This window comes from Salvelinus namaycush, chromosome 16, assembly GCF_016432855.1.
Source record: "Salvelinus namaycush isolate Seneca chromosome 16, SaNama_1.0, whole genome shotgun sequence".
Lineage (NCBI taxonomy): Eukaryota > Metazoa > Chordata > Actinopteri > Salmoniformes > Salmonidae > Salvelinus > Salvelinus namaycush.
The window spans coordinates 37,928,078-37,947,218 of NC_052322.1; the positions used below are offsets into that span (position 1 = coordinate 37,928,078).

At 39.5% G+C, this 19,141-nt stretch overlaps 1 protein-coding gene across 2 annotated transcripts in view; it reads right to left on the minus strand.

The window, feature by feature from the left end:
- Nucleotides 1-3,188: 3,188 nt before the first annotated feature.
- slc6a8 (solute carrier family 6 member 8) overlaps nucleotides 3,189-19,141 on the minus strand; it is a 26,325-nt gene continuing 10,372 nt past the window's right edge. The window contains exons 4-13 of one of the 2 annotated variants that reach the window (XM_039011211.1): nucleotides 17,487-17,619; nucleotides 15,279-15,413; nucleotides 15,053-15,156; nucleotides 14,804-14,928; nucleotides 10,176-10,288; nucleotides 9,635-9,772; nucleotides 9,422-9,524; nucleotides 9,139-9,239; nucleotides 7,650-7,820; nucleotides 3,189-7,136 (exon numbers count right to left, since the gene is read on the minus strand). In XM_039011211.1, coding sequence (XP_038867139.1) covers nucleotides 6,996-7,136; nucleotides 7,650-7,820; nucleotides 9,139-9,239; nucleotides 9,422-9,524; nucleotides 9,635-9,772; nucleotides 10,176-10,288; nucleotides 14,804-14,928; nucleotides 15,053-15,156; nucleotides 15,279-15,413; nucleotides 17,487-17,619 — 1,264 coding nt within the window. In that variant the 3' untranslated portion in view covers nucleotides 3,189-6,995. Of the gene's footprint in view, nucleotides 7,157-7,649; nucleotides 7,821-9,138; nucleotides 9,240-9,421; nucleotides 9,525-9,634; nucleotides 9,773-10,175; nucleotides 10,289-14,803; nucleotides 14,929-15,052; nucleotides 15,157-15,278; nucleotides 15,414-17,486; nucleotides 17,620-19,141 lie in introns of both variants that reach the window. The other variant, XM_039011212.1, reaches the window with a different exon arrangement.

A 19,141-nucleotide genomic window follows, 5' to 3' on the forward strand; every position in this document is an offset into this window, starting at 1 on the left:
TCTGGCAAGAACTAGGTTTGGTCATTACAGTATGTTTGTCCACAATGTGCCCCACATGCTGTATACAAATTGTTGAGTTGTTCCTCTATTCATCTTTTACTAAGTTATAAATTGCTAAATATGGATTCACAAATGGTTAGGCTTTTGCAAATCAGGTTTCTTCATGACATCGATTTTTGTTCTAAAACAGCCTCACAGAGACATGTTTGTTCTAGAACAGCCTCACAGAGACATGTTTGTTCTAGAACAGCCTCTCACAGAGACATGTTTGTTCTAAATCAGCCTCGCAGAGACAGATGTTTGTTCTAAATCAGCCTCTCACAGAGACATAGATGTTTCTTCTAGAACAGCCTCTCACAGAGACATAGATGTTTCTTCTAAATCAGCCTCTCACAGAGACATAGATGTTTGTTCTAGAACAGCCTCTCACAGAGACATAGATGTTTGTTCTAAATCAGCCTCTCACAGAGACATGGATGTTTGTTCTAGAACAGCCTCTCACAGAGACATAGATGTTTGTTCTAGAACAGCCTCTCACAGAGACATAGATGTTTGTTCTAAATCAGCCTCTCACAGAGACATAGATGTTTCTTCTAGAACAGCCTCTCACAGAGACATAGATGTTTGTTCTAGAACAGCCTCTCACAGAGACATAGATTTTCCTTCTGGAACAGCCTCTCACAGAGACATAGATGTTTGTTCTAGAACAGCCTCTCACAGAGACATAGATGTTTCTTCTAAATCAGCCTCTCACAGAGACATAGTTGTTTGTTCTAAAACAGCCTCACAGAGACATAGATGTTTGTTCTAGAACAGCCTCTCACAGAGACAGATTTGTGTTCTAGAACAGCCTCTCACAGAGACCTAATTGCATCATCCTTGATGATGATCCAACCATGATTTGATAAAACTGCTTTCTGAATAATTCCCTTCATGAGTGTGATTGAAGACCAGGCACCCTGTCTTTCCAGTCGTATGACACTAAGCATGTGTCATTGGTTTTTTAAAATGTTTTTTTTACGAGTAATAAGTAGTCTTTTAGCCACTATCAATGGTTGTGCTCATGCAGTAGGGTTTCCTTCCCTTTCGAACACTATAGACGGGTTGGCTGACAACATCACAAATGATGCACGGAGCATTGACGAGGCCGAAAGGTGTGCGTTTATGATTCTGAACTGAAGGCTCAGATAGCTAGCAACAAGAACCTGCCTTTTGAGGACTCATAGGTGGCTAGTTTCAGCTCATCTTGTTATTGATACCATGTTTTGTTTTGACTGATGTCATGTCTATGCTAATATGGCAAAAACTCGCTAGCTAACCAGCAACTGTAACAATGTATTTGTTTTCAATAAACATAGAGACTAAATATAGTTGACATGTCAACAGTCTAAGCCAACCATGTCTGTTTTGCCCCATTGTTGTGCACGTGTCGGTTTTGTTAATAAACAACCAACCTGTCTATGTCCATCAAGAATGTGTTCTGGCTGGGATGTCCATGTGACAAGTGCACCCCAATAAGCGATGAATATAGACGCTCAATGACTTGTGTTGCTGATGCAGATGTTTGATTCTAGAAATGATAGCCAATAACTACTAGTACACTTTAGGGACTGAGTGAAGTGTTCTTTACAACTGTCTGACAACCAATTAAAATAACCAAAGAGTAATTGAACTTTGACCAAAAGTAAAACATCAACTGTTTTCCTGCCAATCAGTAATCTGACCCTGAGCTGAGATTGGTGCCAAACCACTCACTGATAAACTATCTGCTTCAGTTTTTCTGGGTAAATCATCTGACATTGGTTGGTCCTTTTTTTTGCATTCAAATGTTCTGTCAGTTATGGTAGACCTGACTTGCAATTAATTATTTTCTTACTAGCTGATGGCTACTTTGACAAAAAATGTACTTACTATGCCAGTGATATGTGTTGGTCCAACCTAGCTGTCTTAAGATGAATGCAGTAACTGTAAGTCACTCTGGATAAGAGTGTCTGTTTATTGACAAAAATGTGAGTTAGAACAGACTAGCTTGGAAGTGAGCAGGGAGACGTTTCACCTGCCGTTGAGACATAACCTCAGAATCTCTACTAGAGGAAAGAATCACCCTCTCCCACTCAGCTGACAATGTGATCTGTAACAGCTAACCTCCAGGCCTCCATGCCAGTCAACCCAATGTGATCTGTAACAGCTAACCTCCAGGCCTCCATGCCAGTCAACCCAATGTGATCTGTAACAGCTAACCTCCAGGCCTCCATGCCAGTCAACCCAATGTGATCTATAACAGCTAACCTCCAGGCCTCCATGCCAGTCAACCCAATGTGATCTGTAACAGCTAACCTCCAGGCCTCCATGCCAGTCAACCCAATGTGATCTGTAACAGCTAACCTCCAGGCCTCCATGCCAGTCAACCCAATGTGATCTGTAACAGCTAACCTCCAGGCCTCCATGCCAGTCAACCCAATGTGATCTGTAACAGCTAACCTCCAGGCCTCCATGCCAGTCAACCCAATGTGATCAGACCCCATCACTATTGGGTGTCTATGGCTTCCTGCTCTGGGGATGTCGTGGGGTATCTGAGGTGCTGGGAGGGGGGCAGCTGTCCCTCTCAGATACAGTTTAGGACTGAAGGCCGACCTGCTCTAGACTCCAGACAGAAATAGCCCAGAGCTCAGAGGGCACTGGCTAAACATAGCCAACCAACTTTAGCATGCTGGAGCCCTAGCTTAATATGGCAGCTGCACTTCACTGACAAACTGGGCATTTGTCATTAAAACCGGTTTGAACTGCATTAACTATCCCATCGCCTCCCCTTACAGTGGTGACCAAGGTTTGAGTTGAATTAGCGGGTAACGTACTGCTGCTGTTAGCTAATGCCTACAGGCTCCGAGGTTCATACCTATCAATTTCTGTGAAAATATTTTTCTGCATTAATAAAGTGATGTGAGCTTGAATTAACCTCTTGATCATAAAATTACTTTTACCACCTGCTCACAGTGCAAGCACAGAACCATGAACCCATTACAAGGTCACCAGTTAACAAGGTGGGATTCAAAATGTCTGCCAGTTGAAATTATGGGATAAAATGTAAATCCTTTGGATTCAAATGAACAATTAAACCTGAGATGTTTAAAATGGTAATTGTTGAAAGTTGGTTCGACAATTTCAAATGTATAAACAAAGACAGAATATTTTTATTGAAGTAAGTTTTATTGCCATTTTGTTATTTTGAATAGGGCGAGTGGATTTTTAGCACAGAATCACAGTGGTATTAAGCATGAATCCCTTCATAAATTGTGAGGGACAAGGTTGATGGAACACTTGGGATGTCAACATAGGTTTACAGGTATCTCTTTATCACTATTCTATGTTATGAATGGAAGACTGATGTTAAATCTGACATGATACAGAGTACAATAATAACAGTTAGATGAAGTCAACAGTGTTACTATATCTTTTTCAAGACAGTATCCTTTGCCAAAGTACTCAGTGGATGATGAAATGCCATTTTCTCAGGCTTGATTGTACCCTTCTTTCCATGCCTTTGTGTAGGATTTGTGAAAACAAAACTCAAAATGACATCGTGGAAAAAGAGAGGGGATGAGGAAGAGAGATAGCTGTGTAGGAGAGAGTTGTAGCTCCATTTGCACTACTATCTGTTCACTGTCAATCATACAGCAGATGCCATAAGGACTATTCAACTGTCAACTGTCGCAACAAGTGTTTCTTTACAGCTTTGCATAGTTGGTTAGCGTTAGTCTTTATCAGCTAATGATGGATATTCCAGTTTAATGTACTGTATACAATAATTACACTACAACATATTCCATTGTAACCATGGTAATTGGTCTGTATAGTTTATAATATAAACAGAATATTTTAAAAGATTTAATGTAGATTTTAAAATAAACAAATCATATTCAACAATGGGGAATGAGTATTTTATCATATCTATTAAATGTTTTACCATTTTGTATGATATAGACTAGATCCACAAAGCTTTCATTATCAATTCAACATTTCCCCTTTGTGAGTCATACTTTGGATTAAAGATACTGTCAAGAACAATTTGGCAGAGCGCAAAAGATGACACCATACATATGATTTTGCTTATGTATATTTCATTTAGATTTTCTACATTTAATGACTACATTTAAATGTTTCACCTTTTGACCGACCCAGGCTATATTCTAGGAGTATTATAAGGAAAACCAATGTAAAAAAAGTTGTTAAAAAAGATTCCTAACTTAACATTTATGTTACCATAGCCTTGCTATAAAACTTGCCTTGTGTCCTCATCCTTACATTTGTCCATAGACCAACAGTATGAAAGGTGCATTTAGTTCTAGCACTACATTTATTTAGGAGGGAATGTTTGTTCTGTCTCAAAGTTTCATTACCAAGAACCAAAACCACCACTTTTACCATGTGGTTTTCAATTTTGAAAGGTGGGAGAGCATTAGAGTATTTTCTATATGCCAGGTTTAGTGTAGGAGGACCATGGCAGACAGTCAATAGGCATATACAGAAAGAGAGTTTTGTTTCTTGTCAAATTCTGTAATATCTGCCATAAAAAAAGAACTTTTAATCTTAATGATTTTTTTTTAAATTACAAATGAGAGCACACTGCTTCTGAGTAGTGAACATAAATTACACTTGAAGCCAGACGTGAAATATGTTGAAAATGATGAAATCACAAGTAAAAAAATATTCCAAAATCTTTTAATTCTTAATCAAATGAATACTCCTGTGTTGTGTGGACCAAATTAGAAGGTCTTTCTGAGAAATATTAAAGTTTAACTGAGCTCTGGGTGGTCTGAGGGAAATACTGTAATTAAACACACACAAATAATCTATTAGGCTACTTAACACTGGAGCACTTGATATTTGAAACCAAAAATCCCTTCTGTGTGTTATGAATCACACAAGCCTTTCGAGTAGTACTGCATCGCAGCATCTCAATGGCACATGCTCTTCCCCTTAGAAATCTTCATCAAAATTACATACTGCATCAAACTTTTTTAAAATATAACACACAAGATATTCAATATATTTTTTTTATACTGTATGTATAAGCAAAATAAAAGCCTTCACAAAATAAAATCTCTGATTTATTTTACAATATGTAAAACAAAACAAAAATTGTTATTCTAACACGATTTTTTTTAAAAGTGCTAGCGAGATATTTTACAATGTGCAAATGTAGTTTTTAGCATTGCATTATTTCATATATTTTACATTCTAATGATCTTTTCAATATCAAAATAAATCATATGTTATCCATATCCTGGTAAATGGCAGAATTCCCATTTGGTTATCTTCAAGACTGTTCCACAGAGGACCAGGTAAGAATATGGCTAGTCAGAGTTGACATATGGGCTCTAGATTTAAGACAAACAACATAAGGCAATGATCTACGTGTCCAGCTCCTGTACGGCTGCAACATTAATACTGTGTGTGTAATACTCAGAGTTAAACTCATGATATAACACCTTACAGTTAGTTACTCATCACCCTGTTCCAGTCACTGGCAAATGGCACAGCAGCTACTTGTTGTGGCAATGTTGTAGTTAGATCCAAATACTGTCCTCCTACATGCTGCAGAGATGCACTTGTCTTTGTAACAATAGGTTGGTTGAAATATGAGGTAAATCCTTAAATCCTTACCACTTGGCCAAGTGATCATTTTGCAAGTTAATGCCAGAGGAAGTATTGGATTATTTGTTTTTAATGGCCATTACGTGCAATACATCAACCAGTCACCTTTTTTGAATTAGAGAGGAGTGATCTTAGATCTTACAGAACAGTTAAATTTAGTGATTATTGTTGATTTCTTTTCAAATCTGTAGACACACTTATCAATGAAAATGTTTCAAGGCATCTAAACTGCTTCATGAGTAAGAGCTGCATTGTTTGCTTTCAAGATGTTCCCAAACATCAGACAGTTAAATCGGAAGACACAATATATATCAGACTGATCTAGGCAAATAAAAATAGATAGTGTATATGGCAACCAAAACCATTCTCTATCAATAACAAGAGAATGACAAGTATGCTCCATTTTGGCACTGAATCAATCTTTAGTTTATGTCTAAAGTTCTGAGGACTATTGTTACCATGAAAGACACATTACACAAGCTCAAATGATCAAAGATGGTCATTTTGACAGTTTGGCAACTACATAACTTCAGGGGCCTAAAGAAGCCAGATATTGAAGTCAATTGGAAAAAATGCTGTATCTTATATATCAACTCAGCCAAATCGACAAACTGTAGTGTATTATACAGTATATGATATAATATCAATTGAACTAATGCTTTTGATTATATATTCATATCTCAAATCAAACTTTATTTGTCACATACGCCGAATACCACAGGTGCTTACTCTCAATGTGTAATACATAGATTTTCATGTATCAAATTAGCCAAATAGATTTTTATGCAAGATTTCTTATAAAGGAGAACTACACCGTTTGATACACAAACCCTCCGTACCACATGATTGGTCTTGCAGTAATGTGTAATTTCAAGGAATTCCATATCAGTCTTAAAGATAGCCTGTAAAAATTCTGCCATACTGGGTGAGGTGGTGGGCTACACATTGGTAGACTATGGCTCTGGCCTGATGGAGTCACAGACAGGGGGGGACAGTTTGGGTATCAGATCAACCCCCCCCCCCCCCCCCCCCCAAAGACTACACGGCACCAGTTTATAGAATGGACCAATCAGGACATTGATTATCAACATCCCAGGTGAAGATTATCGACCGTCCAATAGACGGTTGTGAATTGATTTTGTATAGGTTCAGAGAACCGTGTGTGTACATTATCTTCATCCTCTAATTAATTGCACATAATTACCAGGTGAATCCTTTTTTGATTGTGTCATTAACCCAAATGAATACATTAATTATTACATAAATTATCATGGTTAGGCCAAGATCCAGAATCATCTGGTCTTTAGAGTGTTGTCAAAGGCTTTCCTGTAGGCTATAGCCTACATACCACTTTCAAAGATGATAACCTTGTTGTCTTCGGTGCTGGCAGAGAGGGAGGCCAGGCTCTTGATGTCAGTATCAGGCGCCATGTATTCAAGGTGATGGGGACCCCATTGTGGTTTGGTCAGCTTCTCCCAACGCTGAAGGAGAAAACATGTTCCTTTAAGACATGGAGACCCATACTAATCAAACTGCTGTATAACTCATTCTGATGGGTGAGAATGAAATAAAAAAGCTATTTTAAAAGAGTAGGCTACATGCTGTCAACTGTCAACTGAGGTTTCCACGTTCTGATTTTCCCTTAATTATTTACACTTTTGTATGTTATGCATTCTATTTTTCTCATGGCTTATACAGTAAACTCCTTTCCACCCTCACTTACTCGATGCTAAGTCTTTACCATTATTTGTATCATCTAATAGAAATATTAATGTGACCAACGGTTCAAAAAGACCATTCAACTGTGTTGAGTGTTCCACAGGTTTTGTGAGGGCATGTGTGTTAAGTGCCTTGCTCAAGGGCACGATAGATTTTTCACCTTGGCGGCTCGGTTATTCAAACCGGCGACCTTTGGGTTACTGGCCCAACGCTCTAACTGCTAGGCTAGCTGCCACCCATGTTGGTAAGGAGCACAGTATGATATTGATACTGACCTCCTTGAAGGTTCCAGTGGCCCTGCAGAGCTTGTACAGCACGCTGACAGGAATACAGAGCATGGACATCAGAGCCATACACCAACCAATCACCTCACCCCACCATGGGTACACATATGTATTGTTGTAGGTAAGAGGTTTGTAGTTGAACAGGTGAAATAGGAAGATACCCTGTGGAAGGACAAAAAAAACATGATTATTTTACCAGGCAGGTCAATTAGGCACAAATGTACAATGACAGGCTATGTAGTCATGACTGGATGTGTGTGTACAGTGGTGTATTGGCGTCTGGAGAAGTGGGTATTCTCTAATTTGACAAACATTTCCCAAACGGCCCGAAGGAAAGCTGCCCTGTGTGAAAAATTCTATGAGAAACAGTGAACACTCTGAATGACGTAAAATGATCAATCCCATATTGGTCTTTCACAGTCAAGCCAACCCAAGCTGTACTGTGCAAGTAGGTTAATAGTAGGCCTACTATTGAAACTGATGAATGAGCCTGTCAACTAAGTCAGGTTTTCGCTCTCAATCACATTTGTTTGGTAGAAAAACCAAATTGGATGTTCTAAGTCCATAACAATGCTTTAACCACATCAGGAGAACACTTTGGAGGTCTGGGAAAAATCTAAGTAGTTTAGATTTATTTGTGTAGTTACCCTTTAATTCTAGTGTGCATGCACCTAGCACTGTTGTTTGGTTAGTGGTGTTTTTGTAACACACATCAGATGCATTTTGCAAAACAAATGGCAACTGGATTGATGAAAATAATCATGATATCATTCTGACAGGTAGGCATAGACTACTTTGTAGTTAACATTTAATAGAGAAGGTTTTTGGGAAAGCCTTTCCATCTAGCAGATGTTCCTCAATTATTTGGAACCTGCACGTTTTACTTCATATTATGAGTCGTGTCCTACTTGGTTTCAAAGTAGGATATAGCTAAAATCCCACCATATAAATGTGGAGGTATTATTTAATAAAGACTTCCTCATATGCTTTCTCCTGTTCTATTGGTTTTCTTTCAAATGTATTTCATTGTCTAGAGCCAAAGGCATTATCCTAATCAAATAGCAACCTATGATAGTTGTTGCATCTTTAGATCTCCCCTCTTTCTAAATTTCGAACAGATATTTCCATCTCTGTCCATGAAATCTCGCGCATGTGCTGTGTGCATTTTAGAACTGTATATTCCCGCAAATTGCATTTTTGGAACATTTGCCCGAAGGCCTACTGTCGTGTGCACATTGCTGCGCCTAAAATGTGAAGTAATAATACTTGATCAACACTTTAAGCTAGACATTCTGATCTGTTCCATCAGCCTTATTAATTGATACGGCGTATATCTCCACTACACCATTTTGATACGCATCGTGAGGATTAAGACTTGAGTGTATACAATGCCCACTGAAAAATAAGTGGGTATACGGCGTATACTTGCGTACGCCCTCCACTATACCACTGTATGTGTATAGTATTGTACATCACTTACCATGCAAACACATGGAGTAATAAACGACCAGCACCACTTCATCCAAGGAAAAGGCCGGTAACCAATCATACGAGCAATGTCATCCATGAACCTGTCAGCACCTGTACACACAGAATGGCACAGTTAGAGACTCGAGCTGTCTAAGAATGGACGACAAGCACAACTACAAATACTGCTATACGGTATATACCATGTGTATCCTGTACATACGACTAATAAAACTTGAAGCTACTCTTTATAGGACGGTAATACATCAATTGTCACAAAAGTTAATGTTTCTTACCGTAGACCCAGCTGACAACTATGCATTCCCAGAATGCTTGCCATAACAGGGTCATACCGCTGGCGGAGTAATAATCAAAAAGCTGGAAGACATACATCCCTCCCTGTTGGCACACATGAGAAATAATGAATAATTATTAATAATTTGTGATTACCATCTGATATGGATGTTACACAATATGGAATCAGCACCCATCAAACGGTGGTGACTTACCTGTGTAACCATGGAGAGATCTATAATAAAGCACATTAAACAGCAGATTGCCACAGAGATTTCACGCTTATAGCGCATGTAATACTTTCCAGGAAAGAGATCTAGAATCCCAGTTACAAAACCTTCCACTCCAACAAACTGCGGATAGAAGAGGAGAAAACACAAATATAATTGTACTCAGTAAGCTTCCCACTGGGCACAGACATCAGTTCAACGTCTAGTTTTGATTTACATTTGGTTGAGTTGTCAACTGATGTGAATTCAACTAAGCATGACACCATGTCATTGGATTTAGGTACAAAGTTAGATGAAAAATAATAGGAAATGCTCTTTGATGTCACGTTGATGACTTTTTACAAATCCAATGAGTTTTCCAATGCCATCACATTGATTTGTTGGGGGGGTGAAAAGAGGTAGAAACATTGTTGATACAACCAGTTTTTGCCCAGTGGATTGAGAGTAATCTGGGCCAGATACTTTAAGTTTGTAACAAATGGCAACCATTTAAGTGTTGTGTCCAGTAGTGTAAAGTTGCTCCTACCTGACTGTCAAGACCCAGTACGAGCAGCATAAAGAAGAAGAGAGCAGCCCAGACCGGGGGCATTGGCATCAGAGTCACAGCTTTAGGATACGCAATAAAGGCCAAGCCAGGACCTGTAGAAGAGAAGTAGGAATGAGAGACTCAACCCTACAGCTCAGACTAAGCCCTTAACACAGACACACTCTACACACATACGTACAGTACTGCAAAGAGGGAGAAGGAGATAGAGAGATAGAAAGAGAGAAAGAGAGGCACCTGAGTGAGGTGCTATTGTGCAAAAGCTGGATGTGACAATGTTGGCTGCCTTTTTGTCTCCTGTTTGATTCTATTGTTGTGCATTCCGTCAACGCAACAGTAGTGCGGCTTTAGTTGTTAAATGCGTCATTGCAGTAGTTAGATATAATGATCATTTCAGTGTCTAACAACAATGTGCATTGTATAACGTCATGCTTTCTAGATTTTTGTTGTATATTGTTAGTGAGGTACTTTCAAAAGAATCAATGATGCTCATGCCTTATGATGCTCAAACAAACGTTTTATTAATGCATATGAATAAGTAGGAGCTATAGTAACATTAATTTAAGCCAGGTGAGCGTCACACGGCTGAATGTGCTGACTACTGTAAATACTTGGTAGTGTATAGTCAACCAAGTTTAAATAGCAGATTTAAACTTGTGTAGCCTTAACTATGGTAGTAAAAGTAAAACAGTTGCACTACCTATAAAAACGCATCTATAATAGCGAACTCACAAACTTAAGGTCATGGTACATATTTGCATTATAAAGAGATTTTTGCTGTACTCTGCTGTACTTGGTTGTAACCATAATTTAGATTGTAGTTTATAGACACACACTGCACTGAAGTAGCAAAGAGAGAGGTGGTCAATATTTGCTTATAGTTACAACTGCTTCAACTATACAAATTTCACTAGATAAATTAGAATTTTAGTTGTGTCATTATAAATAGGTCCATGTTTTCATTGAAGATGAGAGGGATGGAACAGGTGAAGATGTATGACACTGTACTTTCACCACCAGAACTAGTCCTGGTATAGCAACCACTGCAAGGTTCATACACAAAAAAATAAGAAAATAACTTGAAAACACATGTTTTGCAAATTGCTCTCGATATGTTTGCAGATTATGGGGCTATGGCTATGGGGCTGCTGCCTGGGGTGGAGAATTTGTCAGGTGTCTTGTGTGTACACACAGTTATCGAATAAGTTAGTTCTACCGTTAATGTTTTTATTGTGTTTGGGTTTAGTAAAGTTAGATTTGGGAATTTGGGCCTACGCTTGGAAAATGTTGTCATGTCACTGCTTTGCTTTCTCTAGCCCTGTCCTCTGCTGCGATCGGTAAATGCAGTCATTGGTTCTGATTTTGACTAGGCTGGATTAAGGTGTAAATGCTGTCATTAGATAACAGATGTTTACCTTCAACAGTAGTCAGCTCCAGGACCCCTCTTGAAAGCGAGATGTGCACATCTCAAGAGGCAAAGTTCCTGGTTAAATAATCCTTAAATTAATACTTAAAAAATCGAAAATATAGATATATAGAGATATAGATCAATGAACTGATGTCAATCACAAGTCATATAGAATGGGACTGAGGAAAATAAACCGAAACCCTGTTAAAAGGATAAGAAGATTCATGAGGAAGGGGAGTTTTTCTCTTTCGTTCGTACCAACTTGCAAAAAAACAGGAGTCTAACGCTGAACCAAAATCAGGGCCTAGATCCATTAATGTACCTTCTCACAAAATCACACTCCTATTGACACTCTCACAGACAGTCCTGCACACACATAAACAAACGCTCAAACACACACATAAACAAACGCTCAAACACACACATAAACAAACGCTCAAACACACACATAAACAAACGCTCAAACACACACACACACACACACACACACACACACACACACACACACACACACACACACACACACACACACACTCATAAACACACACACACAAGCACACACGCACACATGTACACACAGTAACTGCACTCATGTGTAGTACCAGTATAGTAAATATTGAGTGACAGAAAGCTATTTGTACAGTTGAAATGAGAGGGGTAACTAGGGCTAAACAAGGCCTATCAGTTTCATCGCCACCTCTCTCCTTCTGCGTGTGGGCAGGCAGTAACAGATGGACTTTAACTCAATATTGGTTTCACTGTAAATAGCAGTGCTTAGTAAATTGCCTCCTACAAAATCCTGCTCAACTGTGCTACTGCAACACAGTAACACTGTCTGTCCAAAGTCCCCTGTCTGTCTACTATGTTGACAGAATCATGCTGGGGGATGGTACAGGAATTTCACCAAGGGTGTCCTTAGGACAAAATATTTTTTAAAGTATTGCAGATTTCAAAATGTAGCTATCATCATCATTGTCCCATTGAATGTTTTTAATAGATATTTTACAGATACAGCTTAAGAGATCTAATAAAATAAAATATATGTCATATAAATTATAGACATAATACTTCTAAGACCACCCTTGTTGTACTTCCAGTTAAATCCCAGTCCAGTGGTGTCTTTACAGATGAGTACTGCCAAAACAATGTCTTGGAATTGGTCAACTTTAGCCTAGTATGATGAGCTGAATCTAAGGGCCTGGTTTCAATCCGTATCGTGGAAGTATCACGTTAAGATCCGCGGTGTAGCTTGATTGAAATTTAAAGGCAATGTTCCCCGCGTTCATGGAGATTCCATTTACGGTAAACGACTCAATCAGAAATGACCTTTACATTTCAACGCAGATCTTCCGTGATACTTCCTCGAAGGGTTAAATCCAGCCCTAAGATGTATAGGTCTAAACTTCCTGCTGTACTTGAGTTTGATCGTCTCTTTGATGAGATGGTCCAGTAATTGAAAATCTCATGCATGGTTTGGTTGGTGAGGAGACAGGTATGCACTGCACTAATTGGGGAACATGAAGAGTGACTCAAATTGACTGGTTTATTTGTTGTGTTCATTCCTTAACAGCATGGCTATGGCCATAGGTGACTACTCTTCTACATGGGGTTCGACATTATAATAGTGCTAATGTATTTCTGAATAAATATAGTGAATATTTAAACTTACAGGGTAAAATATTATAAATATAATTCAGTATGCTATTAGTAAAGAATATTTTGTGATATGTAGAGATGGATTTCATAGATGATAAGTCCAGGATGATTCAATCCAGTGCGTTTCCGACTATGTATCTATAACTACTGTCATGAAGCCAATAACATGTGTAGATAGTGATGGACTACACACGTCTACTTCCCTACTATTCTCAATAAGTCAATACTAAATTAAAATAATGATTGAGACAGAGATCTAAGACACTGAATGAAAATGGGACAAACTATTAACTGATTTGGCAAACTAACGTCATTATTTTTTGGAAGTTACATGCAAGAGCACTGATGTGAAAGCATGCGATATGTCAGAGGCGGGCACACACAGATGCTATCTTCTCCAGTAAACCTATAAATAACTGAATGGATAGAATTAGTTGTGAATGTCATGTGCTTTGAAAGTCTATTAATACAAATAATTATCAGTTGTTTGGTAATTACACATCTCTTGTTAATTCACACACCAAAAAAAATGTAATTCTTACAACAATTTAGATGTTATGGACAAATACATGGCCACTGCCAATGTCTCAATCTCTCCTCACTGCGTCCCCCTCACTGTCAAACAGTCATACAGATCATCTATTCCAGCACGTACAAACACGGACAAATCATCCACATCACTGTCTTTCATACTCTATACCAAGAGATCTCAGAATATTCTCTCTTGAATCACACAGAATTCACATACACAAATACACAAACACACACACACGAAAACATACTGTTCATTCTCAGATTCATACACACACACTCGTACACAAACACACACACTCGTACACACACATACCGACACCCACACCCACACACACACACACACACACACACACACACACACACACACACTCTCTCCATCAGAGGAACTTAATTCTATAATACTGATTTCCTTGTGAATCAATACAGGTGACTCCAGTAAGAAAACATTTGGTTGAGGTACAAGTTACATACAGTTCATGTAAATACATTTTTACATTTTGAATTTCTCAAATACTGACAGACTCAATTCAAACATGCATTTCAATCATTTCTTGATAGTTGGTATATTTCTATATCATTACTGACACATTAAACAACAATATTTCATCTTCACATTTCTGTAGAGTAAACAAGTGACTTGCTACACCCTATATCCTGTACAGCAAGTTTCCATTTTACACATTCATTTGTGCGCCATTTCTATATTGAAAGTTCAGCATATTAATAATGCACTGCCAAAAGTGCAGCACAAGCATAAAATAAGGATTCAGCTTTGAGGACCGGAATCGGTCTAAATTATTGAAGAGGTACGGCTGTCTTCCTCAGTGCTAGAGGGGCTGCCAATGTGAAGGTAAAACAATGACATCAACACTTTCAATTAACAGTTTCATGCATTCCTAACAACGAGGACCAAAGCCTTCAGTAATACTCTCCTGTTAGTACCATGGTAGGTTTTGAGATGCCAGAATATAAGACAACCTCTGTAGTGTAAGTGTGAGTGTGTTCTGCATACCTGTTTCAGCCACTTGGGAGATGTCCACTCCCTGCTCGTTTGCCATGAAGCCTAGAATGGCGAACACCACAAAGCCAGCAAAGAAACTGGTGCCACTGTTGATTAGAGCTAGCATGAAGGCATCCCTGGACAGAAATAAAAACAAAAACAAAGGGAGGAATAATCACAAAAAACAAGTCAGAATCATACAGGAGACAGTAAGCGCAACAAGAGGCCAAGGTGAGACCATTCAGCTGTCATATCACTTACTTGTAGCAGTCATTGTTGAATCTGTTGTAGCTGCCTAGGGCAGTGAGAGCTCCAAGCCCAATAGCATAAGAGAAGAAGATTTGTGTGCCAGCATCAATCCACACCTACCAGACAGGAAGGATAATGAAAACGGATCAGTTTAATCTGCATCACAGCACCAGAGTTAACTAATCTGAATAATCAATCAGTTAGGACTGTGGACAGATGGGTGGATGATGGGTCGGACCTGCGCCTCGCCAAGCTTGGACCAGTCAGGCTTGATGTAGTACATGATTCCATCGTAGGCACCAGGAAGAGTCACCCCTCTCACCAGGAGGATGATCAGGACGACGTAGGGGAACGTGGCAGTAAAATACACAATCTGCAGCGAAACAGGAAGACCAGTGTCATTATTCTAAATCCATATGATATTTCGGTTACAGATGTAGGATCTTAATTTGACCAGTTTCTCACAGCAATGAAATAATCCTGCAGCAACTGGACATTTTTGTATTATTGCGTGGAAATGTGAATCATTTTTGTAGGGGTTGTAGGGTTCGATACAAGTCAAAAATTTTGAAGAGGAAATTACTAAATTTAGATGCCTTTTAAAAACTAGAATACATTACACATTTGCATTTCCTGTTGTACAGGAAATGTCCTGCAACAACAGGGTGATCTAATTAAGATACTACACCTGTAGATGTCACATTATGAGAAGACTTGCAGAGTGGTGCAGTCGGAGACCTAAAATGATTGGATGTCATTTCAGCCTGCTGTAGTTTCATTGACATGCATAGTGTGAGGAGCTGTACATAACTACAGTTTGGCTGATCATTCACATTTCAGACTGCAGAACTACCTTTGTCAATGGTGTCTTACACACGGGGATTGCAGTCACAGTGACATGCTGGGGACTTTTCATATGAGCAATGGGAATATAATTTATTGCATTCCTGCCAACCTAGCACCCGTACAAGATAGACCTAAGTGGAAGTCTTTATCTAATCAGGTGAACGTTTCAAACACTGAACTTTGACCTAGTGCCATATGAACCACTGTATTATAAAGAGATTTTCTACAAGGCTGTTAGATTTCAAAGCCAATTGTTTTTGTGACTTGGCGGCCCAGGCACACCTTCAGGCATGACTACCTACTCTCCGTAGCCCAGTCTACTTGACCTAAATACACAGCTAATGTAGGACACCCATTCTCGACCAAGCCCTTATTCATATAACAAACCCATTTTGTATAATCATTACTCAAGCACTTATCTTTGATTAGCAACCTTAATAGGCCCTTACCTGAAAACGTGTAATATTAACGAGAGAAAACTTCTATACATTGCATCTATAAATGTTGTGGATGTATGGCTAATTGTCATTAATTAATTACATCACTAAGCCTATCCCTTAAAGAATAAAAATACAAATCTATCAAAATTCCCTCTTGCTAAAATGTGAGCAGCTCTGACCTAACCTAATGATCTCTTAAAGATAAACTGTAAGTACAGGTGGAGCAATGATGAATCCATTTTAATATCATTACTATAAACATATAAAAACAATCAAATGTTAATGAACACTAGAGGTTGATCTCATTATCTGGACAGAAAGTGCTGCTACATATGAAGTGATCTAGAAATCCTGATAGAGATCCATATAAAATGGACCCGCGCCGGAGATAAACACTGATGTCGTTTAAAGAGGCTTGGATGTGATCCCACGTCAACAAGCAGAAAACATGGCTGTTGGAATATTCGCACAGGGCCCCAGTCACGTCGCACTGCAGTCAACCTACCAACTGCCCACCAATCAGAACGCACCATGTGACAGGGACACTTTGTGATATGTCATAGCCACACCCCCTGTCCTCTTGATGTTGCTATAGCAACACTGCCTCATCATTGCCTTGCTGTCACACAGCAGGAGAGGGTGGCACTATGTGAATCACACAAGGTTAGGAAAAAGTCACAATGCCTTCTCATTCACTCATGACTGAGAGGCTATTACCATAGCCAGAACTAAATTAGAAACCTATCTGGCTATAGCTACAAATCTATCTCCTCTTTCTCTCTGGGAGAACTGTATGTCTATACATTTTAACCCCCTTTCACATCTATTTGTTACTTTTCTCAGTAACCTTTCTCGCTGTTTTAATATCATTCCAGACTATGTTTGATACCACACAGCAATATCCTTTCACTGCAGCTGCATTAGCCACTGAGTTGTTCTAATGCAGGTATCCAATCAGAGACCAGTGCAGTGACCTGAGCTGATGTAAAGCAATCTGTCTGCCACGGCCGGAGGATAGTCTGTTACATAACAGTTAGCTATAGGAGATACCTAAGGACCAGAGTGAGTCACGTGTTCACTGCAGTCACCATCGTGGTGCTCATATAACTAATAAGATAACAATGAGCTTTTCAGAGCCTGCAGAAATGTGTATTAGTTACCTTGCCTGTGGACTTTACCCCCTTCCACACACAGAAGTACACCATCACCCAGACAGCCGCCAGGCACAGCAACAGCTCCCAGTTGATGGATCCTGGGTAGTCCAGCCCTTGTGAGATGTTCAGCACCTTGTTCCTGTAGGCGGGGGGGGTCATAGAATAAAACTATATGAAAACGACATGCTTTGTCTAAGTTACAGGATAGAAAATGATCGGCATGATGCTCTACTCCTGTAACAAAAGTCTGCCCTTTGTCCCCAATAATAGCTTTGTCAGTCAGTAACACCATTTGGCATTTGCTACCTACAGCCATGACAAAGGCACTTATGTCCCTGCACATGCCATAAGGGAGAGTGGGAACAAACACTCTGGTAGTCATGGACAACAGGGATCCCATGAGAACATTAAACGTGATGACCTCGATGACCATCAAAGAGAACTATGATGAGGACTAGAGGAACAGAGAGGGATGAAGAACTGGGCCGAGGACAAATGAGATTCCAAATCAGAACACTAACCAGTTCTGTCACACTGCTCTTTAAAAGCAGAGCATTCAAAGGCCACTCATTTTAATTTTTTTTATTTCACCTTTATTTAACCAGGTTGGCTAGTTGAGAACAATTTCTCATTTACAACTGCGACCTGGCCAAGATAAAGCAAAGCAGTGCGACAAAAACAACACAGAGTTACACATGGAATAAACAAACATACAGTCAATAATACAATAGAAAAAGTCTATATACAGTGTGTGCAAATGAGGTAGGATAAGGGAGGTAAGGCGATAAATAGGCCATAGTGGCGAAATAATTACAATATAGCAATTAAACACTGGAGTGATAGATGTGCAGAAGATGAGTGTGCAAGTAGGGATACTTCGGTGCAAAGGAGCTAAATAATTTTAAAAAATAACAGTATGGGGATGAAGTAGTTGGATGGGCTATTTACAGACGGGCTGTGAACAGGTGCAGTGATCTGTAAGCTGCTCTGACAGCTGGTGCTTAAAGTTAGTGAGGGAGATATGAGTCTTCAGTTTCAGTGATTTTTGTAGTTCGTTGCAGTCATTGGCAGCAGAGAACTGGAAGGAAAGGTGGCCAAAGGAGGAGTTGGCTTTGGGGATGACCAGTGAAATATACCTGCTGGAGCGCGTGCTGCGGGTGGGTGCTGCTATGGTGACCAGTGAGCTGAGATAAGGCGGGGCTTTACCTAGCAAAGACTTATAGATGACCTGGAGCCAGTGGGTTTGGCGACGAATATGAAGCGAGGGCCAGCCAACGAGAGCATACAGGTCGCAGTGGTGGGTAGTATATGGGGCTTTGGTGACCAAATGGATGGCACTGTGATAGACTGCATCCAATTTGTTGAGTAGAGTGTTGGAGGCTATTTTGTAAATGACATCACCGAAGTCAAGGATCGGTAGGATAGTCAGTTTTACGAGGGTATGTTTGGCAGCATGAGTGAAGGATGTTTTGTTGCGAAATAGGAAGCCGATTCTAGATTTAATTTTGGATTGGAGATGCTTAATGTGAGTCTGGAAGGAGAGTTTACAGTCTAACCAGACACCTAGGTATTTGTAGTTGTCCACATATTCTAAGTCAGAACCGTCCAGAGTAGTGATGCTGGACGGGCGGGAAGGAATGGGCAGCAATCGGTTGAAGAGC